Raw genomic sequence first — 23,015 nt, forward strand, 5'->3', positions numbered from 1 at the left:
GTATCTGTTGAAATCCCTTGCCAATTTTTTATAGAGTGGCTGGGGTTTCACTGGAGTCGTTTATATTCTAACTATCAGTTCCTTCTTGGATACATGATTTGTAAGTTTTCTTCCATAGTGTGGGTTGCCTTTTGGTCTCTTTTTAAAATTTAATTAACTTTTTATAAAGGTGATGTACAGAGGGATTACAGTTAAATAAGTAAGGTAATGAATACATTTCTTATCAGATATTGTCACCCCCATTATGGTCTCTTTTGGTGCATAAAGTTTTTTAATTTTCATTGTCTCATTTTTCTATTTTTTTCTTTTGTAATTCTCTGCCGTTGGTGTCATATCTAAGAAAGCAATACTTAATCCAATATCATGATGCTTTTGCACTATTTTCTTCTAGGGGTTTTATGGTTCTAGCCCTTACCATTTAGATCTTTGAAACCGTTTGAGTTAATGTTTTGGGTATGGTGTTAGGTAAGGTGCACAGCTTCATCTTTCTCTGTGTGTAGATAGTCTTCTCAGCACCATTGCTATTGTTTGAATGTCCTCACCAAAATTCATGTTAATATTTAATTCTATTAGGAGATGTTAAAAAAGTGAGACTGGGGCTGGGAATGTGGCCTAGTGGTAGAGTGTTTGTCTAGCATGCTGGAAGCAGTGGGTTCAATTCCTTGGTACCATATATACAGGAAAAGCTGGAAATGGTGCTGTGGCTCAAGTGGTAGAGTGCTAGCCTTGGAAAAGCTCAAGGACAGTGCCTAGGCCCTGAGTTCAAACCCCAGAAAACATGGCACCAAGGGGACCTTTAAAAGGTTATAAGTGGGCCGGGAGTTTGGCCTAGTGGTTAAAGTGCTTGTCTAGCATGCATGAAGACCCAGGTTCGATTCCTCGGTACCACATACATAGAAAAAAGCCGGAAGTGGTGCTGAGGCTCAAGTGGTAGAGCTCTAGCCTTGAGAAAGTCCAAGGACAGTGCTCAGGCCCTGAGCTAAAGCCCAGGACTGGCAAACAAACAAACAAACAAAAAAAACAAAAGGCTATCTTTTAGATATTTTCCATTTACCCATGTGATTTCCTGTGTCACTTTGGGACACTGCAAAGAGTCCCAACCATTAACAAGACCTTCACCAGATGTGACCTGGCCACAAGGCTTCCCAGCCTTCATAATTGTGAACTAAGTAAATTTTTTATTTTGTGTGTTCCAGTATTGAGATTTGAACTCAGGCCTTCATGATTTTGCTTGTTCAGGCTGGTGCTCTGCCATTTGAGCTACCCACCTCTACTTTTAGCTCTTTGGTGGCTAATTGAAGAAAAGAATATCACAGACTTTCCTGCTCAGACTGGCTTCATACCTTGATCCTTAGATTTCAGCCTCCTGAGTAGTTAGGATTACAGGCATAAGCACTAGTGCCCAGCTAAACTAAGTAATTTTTAAAACATTATTTGTTTTTAGTTATTCATTTTTTGTGGTATTGGGCTTCTTTTTTTGCCTATCTTGGGGCTTGAATTCACTGTCTTTGGGCTTTCTCAAGGCTAGAGCCACTAGGTTCCACCACTAGGACAAACTCTTGGCCCCATTTTTTTGTTTTTTGGTTGGTCATGGGACTTGAACTCTGGGCTTGGGTGTTGTCACTGAGCCCTTCAGCTCAAGGCTAACCCCCCCCCTCCCCCGGCCCCAGGCTTGAGCCACAGTGCCACTTCTAGTTTTCTGGTAGTAAATTGGAGATAAGATTCTCATGGACTTTAGTGCTCAGACTGGCTTTGAACCGTGATCCTCAGATCTCAGCCTGCTGAGTAGCTAGGATTACAGGTGTGAGCCACTGAGCCCAGCTCAAATTTCCTGTTTTTTTTGGCCAGTCCTGTGCTTGAGCACAGGGCCTGAACACTGTCCTTGAGTTTTCTCAAGGCTAGAGCTCTACCACTTGAGCCACAGCACCACTTCTGGCTTTTTTTTTTTATTTTATTTTTTTATTATGTATGTGGTACTGAGGAATCCAACCCTGGTCTTTGTTCATGCTAGGCAAGCACTCTACCACTAGGCCAAACTCCCGGCCCCCAGCCTCCTTTTTAAGGCTAAATAATATTCTGTGTATACCACATTTTGTTTATTCATCTGCTGATGAACATTTGGGTTGTTTCCACTTTTTGGCTATTTTGAATAGTGCTTCTAGAATCATTGGCAGACGCACAACTACTTGAATTCCTGCATTTAGTTCTTTGGAGTATATAACTACACATGGGATTGCTGACATATATGCCAATTCTGTGCTTAACTTTTTAAGGAACTTGTTGTTCCACTTTTGAGTTAATTTTTGTATACGGTACGAGGAATGCTATGCTAACTTGGAAATATATGCTTTTGCTCAGGGTAAAGAGAATTGTTTGTCCCAAGAGAGACCTGTGGTCGTTGCTCCCTTGAAATCACCAGCTAGTCCAGACATGAGCAAGCCAGACATGAGCAAGACTACAGAATCACTAGCTACAATCAGTAGAGTAAATATTGACATCTTACCTGCAGAAAGGAGGGACTTAATGAATGATGGCTTGGTTCAAGAGAATCAACCAAGACATTTAGATGCTGCTAATGAGCTAGGTCAGTGGACCATTTCTCAAGTGAAAGAGGAGAAGCCGCAGGACAACATGAAATCTGGGGCTCAGCCTGAAGTACTGATTCCTGTATGGTGCTCTGATAATGGTGGTGGGGAAGGAAATGAACCAGTGAAGACATTACAGCACCTAAACAAAGACCAGAAGCCAAGGGATCAGGTAAGTAATATTATACTAGGAGTGAAATATACTAAGAAACAGACATGTTTGGAAGACAGTGTGGTTACAGAGTGTTGGTCTAGTTTGGCATTTGAACTTCAAAAGACTATTCCAGCTGAGCACTGGTGGCTCAGGCCTGAATTCCTAGCTGCTCAGGAGTTAGCGATCTGAAGATCATGATTCAAAGCCAGCCCCAATATGAAAGTCAGTGAGAGTCTTATCTCCAGTTAAATACCAAAAAGTGAGAAGTGGGCCTGTGGTTGGTTCAATTGGCAGAGCACTTGCCTTGAGCACAAGAGCTCAGGGTCAGCACTCAGGCCTGAGTTCAAGCCCCAATACACACACACACACACACACACACACACACACACACACACACACTCTCTCTCTCTCCCCTTTCCCTCTCTCTCCTTCCCCCTCTTTCTCCTTCCCCCCTCCCTCTCTCTTCTCTCCCTCTCCCCCCCCCACTATTCTCTGGTGTTCTGCTTTGTTTTATTGTTTTTTTTTTTTTTTTTTTTTTTTTGTCAGTCCTGGGCTTGAGCTCAGGGCCTGAGCCCTGTCCTTGGACTTTCTCAAGGCTAGAGCTCTACCACTTGAGCCTCAGCACCACTTCTGGCTTTTTTCTATGTATATGGTACCGAGGAATCGAACCCGGGTCTTCATGCATGCTAGGCAAGCACTTTAACCACTAGGCCAAACTCCCGGTTGTTTTATTGTTTTTAAGGAACAAATTGCTGGTGAATACATTACGGAAAAACAGGGCACAATCCATCTGGGTTTGCAGCCACACAACCCTGAATCTGAACCATCCCTCTCCCGGCAGCAACAGCAGAAGAAAAGAGAACAGACTGAGCACAGTGGGGGAAAGAGCCAGGTCAGCTGAGATTTGACCCGTTGAGATACTCTAAGTTGTGATGTTGTTTCAGAATCTGGATTCTGTTTAGTACAATTAACACTTGCCAAAAAGGCTTTTAAGTGATGCAAGGAACATCGGGGGAGGTGGCAAGAATGAGATGTGTTTAACTATCAGTGCATTAGAAATACAGTAAGAACATCAGTCTTCCCCAACAAAAATGGGAGTTACAGAAAACATTTCTCTCATCCACTGTACAATATCATGTCACTGTTTTCTCAAAGTACCTTCCATAGGTAGCTTTTTTTGAGATCTTAGAGGATCATTCACTTTTGGCAATCTATGTTTTAAAAACACAGTATCTTGATGCTTTTAGGGACAAGTCACTAACAAATACTCAGAGGACTGGCCAATAGGGGAACTTTGGAAATGGCTGTATATAAAACTGACAATCTCCCATCCTTTTGAAATTATTTAAGTTCAAAGAGGCGCCTCCTCAGTTTTTGCCTTCTCATCCTACTGTTGGAAAAGTGAATGTCATATCAACAAGAAATGTTGAAAACCAAAGTAGATTAGCCAGTGAGTCTGTGCGCCGTTCCAGGAGCAGCGAAATATCATCATCAAAGGTTTGTGAGTGTGTGCGTGTGTGTGTGTTTGTGAGTGTGTGTTTGTGTGAGAGAGAGAGAGAGGGAAGGAGGAAGGGAGAGTGAGAGAGAAAGAGAGGGGGGGGGGAATGTCTTTTTTTTTTTTTTTTTCTGTCTGTCGTGTGGCTTGAACTCTGGGCCTGGGTCCTGTCCCTGATATCTTCAGCTCAAGGCTAGCACTCTACCATTTGAGCCACAGCACCACTTCTGGTTTTCTGATGATTAATTGGTGGTCAGAGTCTTGCAGACTTTTGTTTCCAGGCTGGCTTTGAACCAAGCTCCTCAGATCTCAGCCTCCTGAGTAGCCAAGATTATAGACGTGAACCACCAGCACCTGGCTTCTTTTTTGAGATACTATTTCTTCATACAACCTAGGCTGGCCTGGGTGGAGATCCTCCTGTGTCAGTGCCTTGAGTGCTGTGTTTACTGGCATTGACACCATGCCTACAAAGCTTTTTGGTTGTAAAATCTTATTTATACTATGAAGTATTAAAACATCTCAGGAAAAAAATCTTAGCCCTTCTTTTTTTTTTTTTGCTGAATATTGGAAGGGCTTCAGTTGTGATTCCCAGCAGAAGCTTAAATTGAAACACATAGATTCTCTAGTTCCAGAGATTATCATTTTCTGTTAGGAGATAAAGTAGATTTTGATAATAAAAAAATATAAGACCAGGTGCTTGGTAGCCCATATACATAACCCTATGTGCATGGGAGGAATGGTGACCACACAGATTGAGGCCAGCCTGGGCAGAAAAGTTCACAAACCCCCTTTTCAACCCATCCCTGGGTACCTATCTTCCCAAATTATATGGGAGGCTGGGATTGGGAGGAGCTCAGATGAGGCCAACTTGAGAAAAATCTTTGACACTCAAAGCCTTGAGAAAAGTCCAAGGACAGTGCTCAGGCCCTGAGCTCAAGTCCCAAACTGGCAAAAAAAAAAAAAAAAAAAAGCATTGCCCAGAGACCAGGACTATGATCATGTATGATCATCTTTCTAGTAGCAGTAACCATGATATGAACACTACTTTACATTCAGTATAAGATCTTTATGTAGTATTGGATGCTATATCATACTTTGTAGGTATTACAAGAATAATGAATAGGAGCCGGGCACTGGTGGGTCATTCTGTAATCCTAGATACCCAGGAAGCTGAGATCTGAGGAAGCCAGCCTGGGCAGGAAAATCTGTGGGACCCTTATCTCCAACTAAATCACAGAAAAAGCCAGAAGTGGCATGTGGCTCAAGTGGTAGAGTGCTAGCTTTGAGCAGAAGTTGCTCACGGACAGTGCCCAGGCCCTGAGTTCAAGCTTCAGGACTAACCACCCCCCACCCCTGCAAAAAAAAAAAAAGGAAGAGAGGGAAAAAAAGGGAGAGAGAAAGAATATTGAGTAGGAATAGAAATGACTCTGTGACTTTCTTTAAAAGGATCGACCATTATCAGCCAGAGAGAGGAGACGGCTAAAGCAGTTACAGGAAGAGATGCTCCCTTCAGGTGAAGTTGGCCTCTCTTTTTCATCTAAATGATGGCTGATGTTTTGGCTCATGGTCATAAGCACTGGATCCGCTTGTGAGGTGTTTAGACTTTCAGGAGGTAGTATTCAATTGGGGGAATTGATTTGGGATATTTAACATTTTTTCCTAAATAAGCCTTTTAGAAAATTGTCATAGGCTGTTGAGTCTGGAATATAAATCATTGGAGAAAGGATATTAGAAAAGAGAGCAGAGGATTTCCGAATGGCAGCAATGTGTTTTCACATGCAGAACCTGCTAGTCAGAGGAATGCTGTCTTCTTGGGAGCAGAGAGGAAGGTGCTGCCTTGGGCTGAGGACTGTGTCATTCCTATTGCCATTGTCTAAATGTGGTCCTAGCAGTTTTCATGTGTCCAGTGCTGCTTCTAGCACTATGGTAAGCATCTTCAGAGGATGATTTCATGCTTATAGAAACTGCCAAAAGTAGTCAGCAGCATCATTACCTTTTTGCAAGGATGAAAACTGAGTTCTCAGGAGTTTAGGTAACTTGCCCAGAGTTACAGAGCTGGTAGATTCAGAATTAAGATTTGCACTAAGCAAGGTGTCCATAGTGATGATAAATGTGCTGTTTGAATTACTTTTGGCGGGACTGTCTTCAGTTGAGACCAATCAGCCCACTATAAATAGCTGCTGGGGATGTTGATTTTTTCAGGCTGTTCAGTAAGGAGAACTCTGAGTGCAGCTGGGCCAGGGAAACCACAGGAGGAAGCCCATCCCGTCCCTACCCGAAGGTTCTCTTCTGACTGCAGTATCATTGAGGTGCTTCGACATTTCTGCATCGGGCAAGCTTAATACAGAAAACTTCACGAGTGTCAGCTCCATGTATTTTAGGGGTAGGGCTGGTAAAGGTATGCCTTTTGCCTCTTGATAAGGAAAGGAGCTGGGAAATTATAAAGATTGTGTTTAATCCATTAAAGGTAGACCATTTTTAAGTTTTCTTATAAACATTTGGTAATCTAGTTAAAAAATATATTTGGGGGTTTATATACTGCTCAACCCATAAAGTGTCTACGAAGTCCTAGATTTGATCTTCAGTACTGGAAAAGAAAAATCTGATTGTTAAACAAGACTTCCTTTGACTTCTAGTAGGCCATGCATTATGTATTTTAACGGTTACTGGTATACTCATTTTTGATCTCACTTGCTAATCATCATGACTGTTTTATATATATATATATTTTTTTTTTTTTTTTTGCCAGTCCTGGGCTTGGGCTCAGGGTTTGAGCACTGTCCTTGGACTTTCTCAAGGCTAGCACTCTACCACTTGAGTCTCAGCACCACTTCCGGCTTTTTTCTATGTATGTGGTACCGAGGAATCGAACCCAGGTCTTCGTGCATGCTAGGCAAGCACTCTACCACTAGGCCAAACTCCCAGCCTGCCTGTTTTCTCTTTATATCAAATTACTTCACTTCCTTTTCTGAGGGTGATGTCGAAATGCCATCTAGAGGCTCAATAGGTAATTGCAAGGTTCCAAACCTGTGATTCATCGCTATAAAACACCTGACAACTCATTTTTCCTGCCATCTGAAAAATAATGATGTTGTTCCTTTAACAGTATCACTTAGTTATTTCACTAATTGAAGCTGTTGTCTCCATTTTCCCAAATTATACATTTTGTGTTAATTTTTAATTACTTTTGTGTTAATTAATTTGAAGTAATTTCTTTTTTTTTCGGGGGTGGGGGGTGTGGTGTACAGTCATGGGACTTGAACTCTAGGCCTGGGTGCTGTCCCTGAGCTCTTCAGCTCAAGGATAGTGCTCTACCCCTTAAGCCACAGCTCCACTTCTGGTTTTGTGGTGGTTAATTGAAGACTCTTAAGGACTTCTGTGCCTGGGCTAGCTTCAAACCTTGATCCTCAGATCTCAGTCTCCTGAGTAGCTAGGATTACAGGCTTGAGGCACTGGTGCCTTGCTCATTTTTTTCCCTTTTGCTGGTCCTAGGGATTGAACTCAAGCCAGGGTGCTATCCCTGATCCTCTTTGTGCTCAAGACAAGGCTCTATCACTGAACCACAGCACTAATTTTGGCCTTTTCCAAGTATTTTATTGGAGATAAGAGACTCACAGACTTTTCTGACTTGGTTAATCCTCAAACCTGAGATCCTTAGATCTCAGTCTCCTGAGTAGATAGTATTACAGACATGGACTTGGCTCAAGTAATCTTTTAAAACAGAAAAACAGTTCCTTGATGTAGCTAGAATTCTGTGAACTACAATAGTCCTTATGTAAAAAGGCTTTTGCCTAAGAGCTGACACATTAAAACTAATAATCCAGTCTCTTCTGGAAAGGAAATTTCTTCACAATTGAGCCTCATCAGAGCCTTGTAAAACTTCACCTTGATTTTCCTCAGACATCACTTAGGAATGTCATCTGGATAAAGTAACTTCAGTCTTTGTGTTTGTTAGTTTCTCTTGTTAATTTGCAATAGGAGCACATTTTGTCCAGCCATAGCCTCTATCAGTTTCTTGGGTTACATTCTAGTTTGATATCACAGGAAATTTTATTTTTTCTAAACATTAATAGGAAAGAAAACGGATTCATTGTCTGTCTGAGGATGAGTTAAGTTCTTCTACAAGTTCAACTGATAAGTCAGATGGGGACACCAGGGAAGGGTAAGTTCTTTTCTATCTCCTGTCAGGAGGTATTTCTGTTTGAATCAATCCTGAATGTACATTTACAGCAGTATTCTGACTTGTAGCAGTCTCATTGATAACACTGTAGTTTGTGGTACATGCTAGACCTAAAAATATCTCTTCTATGAATATAATCTAATTTTTATTCAGAATGCTTGTAGTGCCTTCTTTGATCTGTATGTTTATAGTTTTCATCAGATTTTGAAAGGTTTTGGCCATTATTTCTAAAGGAATTTGGGGACGTCCTCTTGCCTATTGGGAGTCTGTATGCTCACATGTGGATTAGAAGTTTATCAGTGCTCTACTCCTTTTTATTTTATTTTTCATTTTTCATAGATTTTCTTACTGTATCTTGAGTTCACTGTGCATTTCTTTCCTTTTATCTTTCCTTCTTTCTTTTCTTTCTGTACAGGCTGTAGTTTGAAACCAGGGTTTTGCGCTTACTACACAAGTGCTTTGTCAAATTAGCCATGCCTCCAGTCTGTTAATTCTGTCCCATAGATGTAACACATTGTACATTTTATCTGGAAAAATACGATTTAGGCCTGCGTTGTATCTTGTATGTCTCTCTAGCATGTTCATGTTTTTCTCTACCATGATTTTATATAATATATATAATAAACACTTTAATGTCTCATCTACTAATTCTATCACTTATGTCATTTCTATTAACTTTTTTTTTTCTGTTCACAAATACGTAGTATGTTTTTTTACTTCTTTGCATTCCTGGCCTCCAACTTTTTTGACTGATGACAGACCTTGTGAATTTTATCTTATTGAGGGCTGTCATATCTGTTCCCTTAAATATTCTTGAGCTTTATATTTAAGTAGAGTTGAGTACTTGGAAATGGTTAAGCAGAATTTCAGATTTGAGGGCTGCTGCCTTTGGGGCTTTCTCCTTTCTAAGATTTTTCTCTTGTTTTCTACTGGCAGTGGTTGTCCCTTAATTTTGAAGCCCAGAAAGGCTAGGTTTCCTCCTGTACTTTGAGCCTCCTGTGGTCTCCATTCCAGACTCTGCTTGTAGATTTTATTCATTCTCTATTGCCTTTATATAGTTGATTTTGTGAAGATATTATTTAAGGGAGTGTCAGTCTTTAGGCTTACATAGACATTTGGAAGCTGAACTATCTGAAGGTCATTTTGCATCTAACTTTGTGTGTGTGGTTATGGATCTTGAACTTAGCTTGAACTCTGAGCTTTTATGCTCAAGGTTAGTGTTCTACCACTTGAAGCACAATCCATTTCTAGCTTTTTGGTAGTTAATTGGAGTCTCACAGACTTTCCTGTCTGGGTTGGCTTTGAACCAGATCCTCACATCTCATCCTCTTGAGTGGCTAGAATTATAAACATGAGCCACCAGTGCCCAAATGCATCTAAATTATAAGGAAAAATTCTCACAAGCTATGTGCCAGTGGCTCATGCCTATAATCCTAGCTACCCAAGAGGCCGAGATCTGGAATTTGTAAGGTTTGAAGCCGATCCTGGCAGAAAAATCCAAGAGATTCTTTTTTTTTTTTTTTTGGCCAGTCCTGGAGCTTGAACTCAGGGCCTGAGTACTGTCCTTGGGCTTTCTCAAGGCTAGAACACTACCACTTGAGCCACAATACCACTTCTGGCTTTTTCTTTTTTCCTTTTTTTTTTTTTTTTTGTAAGTCATGGGCCTTGAACTGTGGGACTAGGTATTGTCCCTGAGCTCTTCAGCTCAAGGCTACTATCCTACCCCTTGAGCCACAGCACCACTTCCAGTTTTCTGGTGGTTAATTGGGGATGAGTCTCACTGACTTTATTGCTTGGACTGGCTTTGGACTGCAATCCTCAGATCTCAGCCTCCTGAAAAGCTAGGATTACAGGCATGAGCCACCGTGCCCAGCTGCCCAGCTACCTCTGGCTTTTTCTATGTATGTGGTACAGAGGAATTGAACCGGGGTCTTCAGTCATGAGAGGCAAGCACTCTACCACTAGGCCAAACTCCTGTCCCAAATCCAAGAGATTCTTATCCCCAATTAACCAGCTAAAAGTGTCAGAAATGAAAGTATGGCTCAAGTGGTGAACTCAAGCCTGTGAATTCTAAGCCCCAGTTCCAAATCAACAAAACTACAAAATCACAGCCAAACAAATAAACAAACAGTTGGGCTGGAGACATAGCTCAAGTGGTAGATTGCTGCTCATGTAAGCTGAGCAAACAGGCCAAACAAGCACAATACCCGGAGTTCAAGCCAGAAGAAGGGAGAGGGAGGAAGGGAAGAAGAGGAGGAAGAAGAAAAGAAAATTTTCATAAAGCCAAGTAATTAACAAGGAGATTTTTTCTGCTTACAGAAAAACTCATACAAATGAAATGTGTGACTTGGTACAACTGATGACTCAGACCCTTAAACTGGATTCTAAAGACAGCTGTGAAGATATCTCAGTACAAAATCCAGTGCCAGAATTCAAACTTCACCGGAAGTATCGTGATACACTGGTACTTCATGGAAAAGTTGCAGAAGAAGCAGAGGAACTGCAGTTTAAAGAGCTGCCTTCAGGTGATCAGGTTATTCTTGTATAGCAACCTAGGAAGTATGATTAGAGGAACTAATACCTATAGTTTTGGCTTTTACAATTTCATTTGGGTATCCACATAAAAGGTCTATCTTACTTTATGTAACAGACATTCTCCTAAAAATTGCATGGAAATTAAAATTTAAAGATAAATGTAAATAATTCAATATCACCTGGGCATTATGATATACTCTTGGCACTCAGGAGAACAGTGCAGGAGGACCATGAGTTTTAGGCTGACCTTGGCTTCATATTGATAATGTGTGTGTGTGTGTTAGACTGGCAGTATAACTCAGTGGTAAGGTGCTTGCCTAGTATGTGTAAGGGAGGCCCTGGTTTCAGTTGCCAGGAGATACACACACACACACATACAATATATATATACACATACACCAAGGAATCAAACCCCGGTCTTTGTGCATGCTAGGCAAGCACTCTAGCACTAGGCTAAACTCCCAGCCCAATTTATATATTTATATATCTATGTCTTAATAAAAACAAAACAAAATAATTGTGGTATTCTTACCATAGTGGTGAATTATTTATTCCCCCCCCCCCACCTTTTTGTTTTATTGCCATTCCTAGGGCTTAAACTCAGGGCTGCATTGTCCTTGAGCTTCTTTTGCTCTCTACCACTTAAGCCATAGCACTACTTCTAGCTTTTTCTGTTTATGTGGTACTGAGGGCTTCATGCGTGCTAGGTAAGCATTCGATCACTAAGCCACATTCCCTTCTCCTATTTTTGTTATTGCTTTTTAGCTATCTTGCCAAGTTCTGAAAGGATCAGAAGAATAGTTGAAGTCTTGAGAGCTGATGTAATCCAGGCTTTGGGAGTTCAGCTTTTAGAACAAGTATATGATGTTTTGGAAGAGGAAGATGAATTGCAGAGAGAGGTGAGTGTCACATTAGGTGTCTCATAAACTACTGGGATTATAAAAATTTTCTATCAACTTTTTGAAATACATTCCATGTACTATACAACTTGCCCATTTTAAGTGTACACTTAACACTTGTTTTTGCTTTTTTGCTTTTTGTCAGTCCTGGGCTTGAACTCTGGGTCTGGGTGCTGTCCCTTTGTGCTCAAGGCTAGCGCTCTACCACTTAAGCCATGGAGCCACTTCTGGCTTTTTGCTTTTTTTTTTTTGAGTAGCTTATTGTAGATGAAAGTCTCATAGTCTTTGCCCAGGCTGGCTTCAAGCCATGATCCTCAGATCTCAGCCTCCTGAGATCACAGATGTGAGTCACTAGTGCCTGACAACACTTGGATTTTTAAAACATGTTCATAGTTGTACAGTTACAATCAGTGCCTCACTATTTCCATTACCCTCACAAAAACCCTATGTCCATTAGTAGTCTTCCTCCATTGTCTCACAAGTCCCCCACCCCTAAACAACCATGAATAGTTTTCTGCTTATAAATTTGCCTGTTCTGGACAATTTATATAAATACAAGCATACAAAAAATATTGTCTTTTGTGTTTTGCTCCTTTTACACAGCATGTTTTAAAATTCAGCCATGTATAATTATGTAGTCAATATTTTATTGTATAGATTTTACCAACTGGTGATATTTGAGTAGTGTCTACTTTTTGGCTATTATGAAAATTCATGTGGAAGATTTATGTTTGGTACTACTCGGGTTTGAACTCAAGGCCTCATGTTCACTTAGCCTGGTTGGCTGGCATCCTGTAATTTTAGCCATACTTCAGCCCTGTTTGCTTTGCTTGTGAGAGTGTCTTGGACTTTTCTCTCTGGGCTGGCTTTGAATGGAGGTCTCCAGACCTCCTAAGCAGTTCGACTTACAGGCATAAATAAGCTACCAACATCCATTTAAATTTTCCTCCATTTTAAAAAATACCAGTAGTGGGATTTGAATTTAGGGCCTCGCACTCACTTGGCTGATGCACTGCTGCGTAAGCCATACCTCCAGCCCAGCTTTCATGGGGAAGTTTTTTGTGGTTTCAGTTTTCTTGGATAAATACCTAGGAATGAAATTACTGGGTTATATAAAAAAAATCTCTTTAAATGTCAGAGGGATTTCCCAGAATGTTTCATTCTTAGCTGGGCACAGTGGTTCATGCCTGTAATCCTAGCCACTCTGGAGGCTGAGATCTGAGGATCATCTTCAGAGCCAGGCCAGGCACTAAAGTCTGTGAGACTTATCTGCAATTAATCTCCAGAAAACTGGAAATGGTGTTGTAGCTCAAGGAGTAGTGTGGTAGCCTTGAGCTGAAGAGCTCAGGGACAAGGCCCAGACCCAGAGCCTGACCAAAAAAAAAAAAATGTAAATACATTCTTAATCTACAGTTTATATTCTCACTAGCTGTGTAAGAGGTGATGAGTTTTCCATACCCTTGACAATTTTTATTTTAATATAGCTAATCTAGTGATTTGTATTCTATAGTTCATATATTCCTAGCCATATTGCATATTATCTTCAGAGTAATGTTTCTTCAAATCTTTTGCTTAACTTAGGCTATTTGTCTATTGAGTGTTGAGTTGTAAAATTTCTCTATATTTTCTAGATACAGGTCTCTGTAAATACCTTCTCTAAATTTGTGGGAAATTTCACTTTTAAAATAGTATTCTTTGGGGCCGGGAGTTTGGCCAAGTGGTAGAGTGCTTGCCTAGCATGCACCAAGTCACAGTTTTGATTCCTCAGTACCACATACATAGAAAAAAACCAGAAGTGCTGCTGTGGCTCAAGTGGTAGAGCACTGGCCTTGAGAAAAAAAACCCAAGGACAGTGCTCAGGCCCTGAGTCTAAGCCCAGGACTGGCAAAAAAAAAAAAAAAAAATAGTATTCTTTGAGATACTAAAATTGTTAATGTTGGTGAGTATAGTTCATCTATTTTGTTTTAAAATGTTTATTATTGAGATTAATAAATTTTATAGTACTATGGCATAGTTATATTTAGCTAATATCACAGTCACTTTTTTTACTTTCATAATACTAAACACCATTGTTCTAATCTACAAAATTTATGTTGAAATATATAAAAACCTCTAATCAGAACAAAAGGTTTAACTCCTTGAACATTGACAGTAAACCCATTTCTTCCCTTTGCTAAGGTATTGGTTATTCCCTCTTTCTCTCTCATCATCTCTCTACCTCCCATCACCACCTTTGCATTGCTTAGTTTCTTTTCATCAGTGTCTGGTGCCACTGATTTTAAAGTGTTTTTTGGTGGTACTGGAATTTGAACTCCAGGCTTAGCACTTGATAAGCTGGCCTTTCTACTTGAGCCAACCCCAACACTAGTTATTTAGGGCTTGAACTTGGCCTGGGTATTGTTCCTGAGCTCTTTAGTTCAAGGTTACCGCCCTACCCTTGAGCCACAGCCCCACTTCCCATTTTCTAGAGGTTAATTGGAGATGAGTCTCAGATCCTTTTGTGCCCAGACTGGCTTTGAAACTTGATCCTCAAATCTCAGCCTCCTGAGCAGCTAGGATTACTGGCATGAGCCACTGTGCCCCACCTAGCTTGTTTTTTTGCTCTTCTTCTGTGTGTATGTGTGTGTGTGTGTGTGTACTGGGGCTTGAGCTCCAAGCTTAACTACTGTCACTTAGCTTCCACTTGGCTTTCTTGATTACAACTAATACTCTACCACTTGAGCCATACCTCTAAGTCATTTTGCTGATTAACTGGAGATGGAATCTTGACAGATTTTTCTTACTAGGGTTGGTCTCAACCTCCTGAGCAGCTAGAATTATAGGCATGAGCCGTCAGCACTTGGCTTTGGTCCTATTCTAGGGGAGCGTGCGTGCGTGCATGTGTGTGTTTACCAGTCCTAAGGCTAAGGCTTAAACTTAGGGGCTAGATGCTGTCCTTGAGCCTTAGTGCTCAAGGCTAATGCTCTATCACTTTAGCTTTTTCTACCAGTTCTGGCTTTTTTTTGAGTGGTTGGTTAATAGGAGATAAGAGTCTCACAAATTTTTTTGCCTGTCTTTCAACCACGATCCTCAGCTCTGAACCTCCTGAGTAGCTAGGATTACAGACATGAGCTAGGTACCCAGTAAGATTTTTAACTGGAGTAACACCAAAGTGATAGGGTGTCATCAATAAATTGTATCAGGAATTTCAGGATATGCTTAACACATTTAATTTTCTTTAAAGAGAGACACATCAAATGTCACATAGTATTTTTTACTAGTCAGAATATGTATTAACTAATTGGTGATTTGTATTGTTTAAAAAACATATAGGGGGGGCCGGGAGTTTGTCCTAGTGGTAGAGTGCCTGCCTAGGATACACGAAGACCCGGGTTTGATTCCTTGGTACCACATACATAGAAAAAGCCAGAAGTGGTGTGGTGGCTCAGGGTAGAATACTAGTCTTGAGGAAAGCGTAAGGACAGTGCTCCGGCCCTGAGCTCAAGCCCAGGACTGGCAAAAAAACAAAACAAAACAAAACAAAAAACAACATATGGGGGCTAGGAATGTGGCTTAGTGGTAGAGTGCTTGTCTAGCATGCATGAATCCCTGGGTTCAATTCCTCAGTACCACATACACAGAATCCAAAAGTGGCACTATGGCTCAAGTGGTAGAGTGGCTAGCTTTAAGCAAAAGAAGCTCAGGGCCTGAGTTCAAGCCTGAGGACTGGCAAAAAAAAAAATGTATAGTATTTACACTGACATAAATGCATTAATGAATCTGAAAGATTATCTATGGAAAATTTTGTTTCATTAATTCTAGAATTCTAATATGATTGGGATTATTTTGCATTGTAAGAACTCCTTGCAGTGGTTGCTGAAGGGAAACTTCCATGCAGAAGAGTGTATTAGGAGACAGAGAAAAAAAACCTAACTGCTGGCCTGTACAAGATGGCAGAGTGCTAAGCAATAGAGATTATTACATAGGGGAAGATGGGGCGGGGGTTTGGCCATAGCAGATGCAGAGGTGACCTCAGAAGAGGGGGAAACAACCTCAGCCTGGGGGACCTCCCAGTTGCCCCAAGGCATGCCACTTGCCTGGGTTGCACATGCTGGGCAGAAACTTACAGAGTGTATGAGGAGAAAACCCAGGGAAGACCTAACACTCCCTATATATTGATGCTACTTATCCTTTGGCATGAATATAAATATTTTCCCCAGGCTATTCTTTGTACTTTTATTTTCATGTTTCTTTTTCTATTTTAAATTTTTATGTAAATATACCAATTTTTACTCATATGGTTCTACCTTTGCTAACACTTAGAAAAGCCTTTCTGCTAGGATTATAAATACTGATTTTCTTTTTAATCTTTCCCAAATAGGTACATTTACAGGAGCACATGGGTGAAAAGTATACAACTTACAGTGCGAAAGCTCGACAGTTGAAATTTTTTGAAGAAAACATTAATTTTTGAGAATTGGTTCTAATCTGCTAGAACTAAAGATATTCTCAAAGGTTTTGTCTTAAAAAGTAAACTATTACAGTTTAGGAGATATTTACCATCCTTTTATATCTCTTTGGGATTTTCTTAAGGAAAAGAACAGAGTAATATAAAGCAAGTTCAACACAAGAAAGTTAAAAAAAGAAAAGCTTTTGGTCTTCATACTTTTTATGAGAAAAAATGTTACATTTATTTGATTATTGTTTACTGAGCCTGAAACCAATTTTATATCTAGAACTTTATTTTTTTAAGGTACTAATTAGCTTGAAAGCAGTGCCAGAAAGCATTGGTTTCAAAGTTGCTTTATTATAGTAATAAAAACAATAGTAGAAACAAGTGGACATGGCCAGAGATAACTGTTAATAGCCAGTATTGTGTATGCAATACTGTGCAGTATGTATGTGTACATATATATGCATATAGACATATATACATATATACACTCAGAGTAGTTGATATGTGTATATATATATATATGTATATTGTCAATTTGCTATTCTGGGAATAGATTTAAAGAATAAGTTCTATGTAGTATTTAAGTAACTGGTTTCCTTTTTTACATATTGATGAACTGTTAATATTACTATGAAATCTATTCAGTTATAAAAGAATTGGATCTCAAGTATTAAAATACTTTGTAAATCATGTTTTCATGTATTAGATTTATATTTCCACCAGCAAGAAGTCTCCTAAACATCCTTTTCCTGTTAAGCAATATGCAAGTACCTTTAGTTATATTGGGCACATGTAATGTTTGTCTCCTGAAATCTGTGTTCATGTACATCAAGATATTGCTTCCTTCCCATGTATAGTTTATATATCACATCATTTGTTTGATAAGAAGTAATGCCTTCACAGGAAATAGTTTTTATAAAGTAAAATAGAATACTCTAGAATAAATACAAGATCTGGCCAGTAAATTTTCACTTCATATTCAAATGACTTTAGGAATAAGTAGTCCAGATGTTCTTAGTTTCTATGAAAATACATCCTTTCTTGGGAAATTACATGCACACAAAAATAAAGGAATGTTCTTTCACTCACTTTTTTTTTTACTCCAGTCCTGGGGCTTGAACTCAGGGCCTGAGCCCTGTCCTTGGGCTTTTTCAAGGCCAGCACTCTATCACTTGAGCCACAGTACCACTTCTGGCTTTTTCTATGTATGTGGTATTGAGAAATCAATAGAGTGCTAGGCAAGCACTCTACCACTAGGCCAAATTCCCACCCCCCCCCCTTTTTTTTGGCCAGTCTTGGGGTATGAACTCAGAACCTGGGCATTGTTCTTGGGCTTTCTCAAGGCTAGCACTCTACCACTTGATCCACAGCACCACTTCCAGCTTTTTTTTTTTTTCCCTCTGTGTATGTGGTTCTGAGGAATCAAACTTGGGGCTTTGAGCATGCTAGGCAAGCACTCTACCACTAGACCATGCTCCTGATTTTTATTATGTGCTGGGTGCTTTGCCAGGAGCTGGGGATATAATATTGAATAAAACAATACTTCCTTATTCTTACAGTTCTCAGTCTAGTTTCTGAGACCTTTTACATCAAAGAGCTTGCTATAACACAATTATAAAACCATCCAGTTCCAGGGCTGCGAGTTTGGTCTAGTAGTAGAGTGCTTGCCTATCATGCATGAAGACATAGGTTTGATTTCTTAGTACCCCATACATAGAAAAAAACAGAAATGGTGTTGTGGCTCAAGTGGTAGAGTGCTAGTTTTGATAAAGCCCATGGACAGTGCTCAGGCACTGAGCTCAAGCCCAGGACTGGCAAAAAAAAAAAAAAAAAGAAAGAAAAAAAGAAAAATTCTAGTTCCATTGCTCAGGTGGGGACAAATCTTTGGTAAACTGTTGGTTTTCGGGCTGGGAGTTTGGCCTAGCGGTAGAATGCTCGCCTAGCATGCACGAAGACCCTGGTTCGATTCCTTGGTACCACATATATAGAAAAAAGCTGGAAGTGGTGCTGAGGCTCAAGTAGTAAGAGCTCTAGCCTTGAGAAAGTCCAAGGACAGTTCTCAGGCCCTGAGCTCAAGCCCAAGACTGGCAAAAAAAACCCCCCCAAAACTGTTGGTTTTCTTGAGCAGTTTACCTCTTCTGTGTTTTAGAAATCTATTATCTTTCTAGACAATTTTACCTACATTTTTTTAAAGTAATTATTTCCTTAAACTTAGATACCCATGCTGCTTTTTTTTGCCTTGAACTCAGGGCCTGGGCACTGTCCTTGAGCTTTCTCAAGGCTAGCACTCTACCACTTGAGTCACAGCACCACTAAAGGGTAAAGTGTTGGCCCAAGACTAATGTTTTATCAAACGCATGTAACTGTCTTCTACAATCCACATCATTTTTTGCACTGTGGGGATTTGAACTCAGATCCTTCACTCTCAGTCAGCTTGCTTGGTAGGTACTCTTCAGGTTATTGTGGGAATGCAATCTCAAATCCTATGGACTTCTCTTACTGGAGATGGCCTCAGCCCTTGACCCTGCAGCTGTCAGCCTAAGTAGTGAGGGTTTTTAGTCTGACCCACCAGTGCCTTCCTCACCAGCTCATCCTTGCTTTTTTTTTTCAAACTTCCAGTGTCATCTTGAGACCAGGGACTTGATTTGTAACTACATTAGAGCATCTAATGTTTTAGTCACACTTATTGTTAATGAGTCTTTATTCTGTTAATTTCTCATATCTTTAAGAGATTCCTAAGTGTTATGGTGCTAATGTCTCCGCTTTTTTTTTTTTATACTAGAGGTGATGTACAGAGGGGTTACAGTTACACCAGACAGGTAATGAATACATTTCTTTTTGAAGTGTCACTCCTTCCCTTATTTTCTCCCAACTTTTCCTTTCCCAACTCCCCCATAAGTCATATAGTTCATTTTCAACATGGTGTCTAGCATCACTGCTACATTTGTTCACCCTTTACCCTCCCTAAACAAATCAATTTATATAAAAGACAAAGGTTCAGAAAACGAAAAGTGACTAGAGAAAAAAAAAAAACTAAAACACACACGCAACCCCCCAAACCTAAAAAGCAAAATAAAAATGTCTTGTTTCCATTTCTTGGAGTTCATTTTGATGAACATCATTTTATATGATCATATGCACATACCTATTGAGCCTTTGTGATCCTGAGAATATCTTCCTTCAGTCTCACTGTATGAATGTCTTGGGTACTGCATAATTTATCAAGGAAAAAGTAAAATAATACATGCAGATATGCTGCCTTTTCTTAAACTCAGACGGGCAGTTCTGCATTCCAGTACTAAGTTATATTACAATTAGCTAGGTGTGGTGATGCATTTCTATAATTTTGGTACTCAGAAAAATGAGGCAAAAGAGCATGAGTTCAAGGCCAGCCTGAGCTGCAGAATGAGACTTTGTCTGAAAAGAAAAAAAAATCCAAGGCAGGCATGGTTCAAAGTCAGCCTGGGCAGAAAAGTCTGTAAGACTCTTATCTCCAATTAACCATCAGAAAGCCAAAAGTGGAGCTGTGGCGCAAGTAGTAGAGTACCTAGGCCTTAAGTTTAAGTACCAGGGCTGGCTTGCAAACACAGAAAAATGTTCCCTTTAGCTTTCTCAAAATATTGTTACTTCACAAGTTTACATCAAAATAATGTTTTCAAAAGTGTTTTCTATCGTTAAAAATGTACTAGAACAGGCTGGCAGCATGGCTGAAGTGGTTAGCATTCCTAATTGCAGGAGTGAGGCCATGTTCAAACTTCAGTACTGCCTACATCCATATGAACATAATTCAACGCAGAACTTACCGGTACAATAGTAAAACGGTGCTTACATTTTCAGAATCACAAACTTCTGTCTTTTACTAGGTCTTGCAGACAGACTATTCAACAAGACCCTCTAAGATAGACTTGCACTGAATTTTAATTGGAAAAGTTTAAAATAAAGATTTACAACAAATTATAAAACCTAGTGAAATTGTACTACCAAGCCAAGTACTTGCCTATAATCCCAGCACTAGGGAGCTGAGGATATTAAGTTCAAGGCCAGCCCAGGTTACCTTGTGAAATCCAAACACATAAAAGTGAAAAAATTTGTACTGTCATTTTTGAGGCATTTATTATTTATACCTGGAAGAAACATTGCATACTTGTATTTTTGTTTTCCATTTTATAACAAGACTGAAGAGTTGGTCTAAAATATAAATCAAACACAACTGAGTTATTTTTAACTGCCTTGGAAATATAAAGAAAACTAAATCTATATGCAGCTGTGCTTTGTGAGCATAGGGAGTTTTTAAGTTCATGATTTGGTTATGATAGCAATTTAGCTCCTCTCACAGAAAACAAAGTAGGTGTTGAGTCATGAAAACCCCAATCAGTTATTTTTAGCATGCCTCTTAATTTTTCTATCCCCTGTTTTCTTGTCTTCAGTTCCTGAGTCTTGAACAGGTAACCACTTCAGGGGATGTCGGCGATAGATGGGCCATGGAGGAAGTGTGAGCTAAATCAAAACAGAGAAAGTGCATTAGTTATATCAATTATAAAATCATGTATGTTTAAAAAAATTGTTAATGTGTGTGTGTGGGGGGGGGAGGTTGAGGGGCTTGAATGGCTTGAATTCAGTGCCTAGGTACTGTCCTGAGCTTTTGTGCTGAAGATTAGCACTCTACCACATGAGCTGCAGCTCCACTTCGGGTTTTCTGGTGAGGAATTGGAGATAAGAGTCTCAGACTTTCCTGCCTAGGCTGGCTTTGAACCATGATTCTCAGATCTCAACCTTCTGAACAGCTGAGGATAACAGACTTGAGCCACCTGCTTATATTTTTTCTTCTTCTTTTTTTTTTTTTTGCAGCCCTGGGCTTGGGCTCAGGGCCTGAGCACTGTCCTTGGACTTTCTCAAGGCTAGCACTCTACCACATGAGCCTCAGCACCACTTCCGGCTTTTTGCTATGCATGTGGTACCGAGGAATCAAACCCGGGTCTTTGTGCATACTAGGCAAGCACTCTACCAGTAGGCCAAACTCCCAGCCCATATTTTTTTTTTCTTTTTGCCAGTCCTGGGCTTGAGCTCAGGGCCTGAGCACTGTCCTTGGACTTTCTCAAGGCTAGAGCTCTACCACTTGAGCCTCAGCACCACTTCCAGCTTTTTTTGGTATGTATGTGGTACTGAGGAATCGAACCCAGGTCTTTGTGCATGCTAGGCAAGCACTTTAACCACTAGGCCAAACTCCCGGCCCCCCAGCCCATATTTTTTAATAACTATTTTTTAAGTTGTACAAAGGAGTTGCCATTTAACAAAGCAGTTTACCTATACAATATATCTTGATCACTGTCACTCTTTTAAAATTTCTCACCCACCCTCTCCTACCTCTTTCCTCACTCTTATTATTGTAGGATTATACATTGCATTCTTACCTGCATTTCCCCCCTTTTCTCTTAATTATGTATGTTTTTAAAAATTACTTCAATGCTAAAGGTTAACAAAACAAGACCCAAACTTGTAACTGAAACAAGCCTTACTATTTACAAATATGGTTTTGAGACCTAAAAGAAGGGTGAGCACCATGAAGAGTTCACACTAGCTTTGACCTCACTGGTGAAGGAAATCAATGCTCACCACAGCTGGCACTCTGATATTCCAGTGATATTAAAGAGAGACGCTGACAAGCAAGAGGAAGAGGTGACTGTGGTTCTCACTGCTACGTCCATCAAAGCAATCCAACTGTGAACGTTTACGTTGTTGCTAATACCCAAGCAAGCACCCACCAATTTCTTACCAAACACGAAAATGCAAATCCGGCCATAACTATATAGACTGTCCACCCGAACTGTTCAGCCACGTACCCGTAGATAAATCCAACTATCTAGAGACAAACAGAACATATGAAAATAGAGTCAAATTCGGGAGAAATGAGAGAAGAATCGGATGCGAAACCAATACTTACTGCAGAAAAAAGAATAATTCCTTGAAACATTTGTTCAGCTAACTTCTGCCCCTTGTAATCCTACAAGTGAAGGAGAGAAGAGGGGGAAATAAAAAAGGACTTGGTTCCACTCCGAAGGGTTGCAGTGCCGCACGGGACTCGCACCGCTGAGCAAATACATTTCTTCCCCGGCCCCAGTAAGCACTCGAGCCCGGAAGGGCGCCCGGGCGGCCGAAGCCGAGCCTGCAGCTGCCACAGCGGAGCGAGGGCGGACGGGGACCGCGAGCAGAGGGGAGCTCGAGGCCACCGGCTTCGAGTGGCGGACCGGGACCCGGGCCACACCCTCACCATCTGTGTGGGGAGCGCGCTGAGATGTTCCAGCATGGTCAGCTGAGAAGGCGGGCGGCGAGACGAGGGCCGCAGGCAGTCGGGAACCGAAGCGCCCCGAAACGGACACCTAGAGTCGACTGACGCGCCGGACGAGCCTCTACGTGCGTCCGCCGCGGCCCCGGAAGCGGATGTGCCCGAAGGGCGGGGATAACCCGTGGCCTCTCCCTGCGCCATCGCTAGGCGACGAGCGTTTTCGCAGCTCGCTGTAGCCCGGCGTCCGCCCCGCGAGGATTGAGGAGGTGGTCGAGCCTCCGAGGCATCGCGCACCCGTGAATGGTTCGCCGTTAGGGAAACTGGGTGCCAGGAGCCGCGGCTCCGGTCGGATCAATTGTTGTTCGCCGCGCTTCCGCGGCTTTAACGGCTGCCCGCGCGCCCCGCGTTTCCATGGCGACGGCGTTTTCTCCGCGAGGACCCCGGCGGCG

The 23,015-nt window shown here is 41.0% G+C and overlaps 2 protein-coding genes across 4 annotated transcripts in view; one reads left to right on the top strand and one right to left on the bottom strand.

The window, feature by feature from the left end:
• The window catches only part of Nek4 (NIMA related kinase 4), a 30,341-nt gene extending 10,722 nt beyond the window's left edge, over positions 1–19,619 (top strand). The window contains exons 7-15 of one of the 3 annotated variants that reach the window (XM_090321438.1): positions 2,359–2,757; positions 3,482–3,631; positions 4,090–4,236; positions 5,681–5,747; positions 6,437–6,543; positions 8,308–8,396; positions 10,734–10,939; positions 11,715–11,848; positions 19,066–19,619. In XM_090321438.1, coding sequence (XP_090177564.1) covers positions 2,359–2,757; positions 3,482–3,631; positions 4,090–4,236; positions 5,681–5,747; positions 6,437–6,543; positions 8,308–8,396; positions 10,734–10,939; positions 11,715–11,848; positions 19,066–19,071 — 1,305 coding nt within the window. In that variant the 3' untranslated portion in view covers positions 19,072–19,619. Of the gene's footprint in view, positions 1–2,358; positions 2,758–3,481; positions 3,632–4,089; positions 4,237–5,680; positions 5,748–6,436; positions 6,544–8,307; positions 8,397–10,733; positions 10,940–11,714; positions 11,849–16,208; positions 17,549–19,065 lie in introns of those variants that run through there. The other 2 variants (XM_090321430.1, XM_090321446.1) reach the window with 2 other exon arrangements.
• A 751-nt stretch (positions 19,620–20,370) lies between these two features.
• Positions 20,371–22,953, bottom strand: Spcs1 (signal peptidase complex subunit 1). The gene is made up of 4 exons (XM_090321494.1): positions 22,552–22,953; positions 22,225–22,284; positions 22,057–22,143; positions 20,371–20,780 (listed from the first exon to the last, which is right to left on the bottom strand). The coding sequence occupies exons 1-4, from the start codon at positions 22,765–22,767 to the stop codon at positions 20,655–20,657; spliced, it is 489 nt and encodes a 162-aa protein (XP_090177620.1). The 5' UTR covers positions 22,768–22,953; the 3' UTR covers positions 20,371–20,654.
• Between the last annotated feature and the right edge of the window lie 62 nt (positions 22,954–23,015).

This window comes from Megascapheus bottae, chromosome 2, assembly GCF_031878675.1.
Source record: "Megascapheus bottae isolate mThoBot1 chromosome 2, mThoBot2.hap1, whole genome shotgun sequence".
In the NCBI taxonomy this organism is placed as follows: Eukaryota; Metazoa; Chordata; class Mammalia; order Rodentia; family Geomyidae; genus Megascapheus; species Megascapheus bottae.

Coding starts and splice junctions, on each gene's coding strand:
- Spcs1 (XM_090321494.1), bottom strand. CDS start 22,767: ATGGCGCAGGGAGAGGCCACGGGTTATCCCCGCCCTTCGGGCACATCC. Junction 22,144..22,224: donor GAATTATTCTTTTTTCTGCA/GTAAGTATTGGT, acceptor GTTTGTCTCTAG/ATAGTTGGATTTATCTACGG. Junction 20,781..22,056: donor GATTTGCATTTTCGTGTTTG/GTAAGAAATTGG, acceptor GTTTTGATTTAG/CTCACACTTCCTCCATGGCC.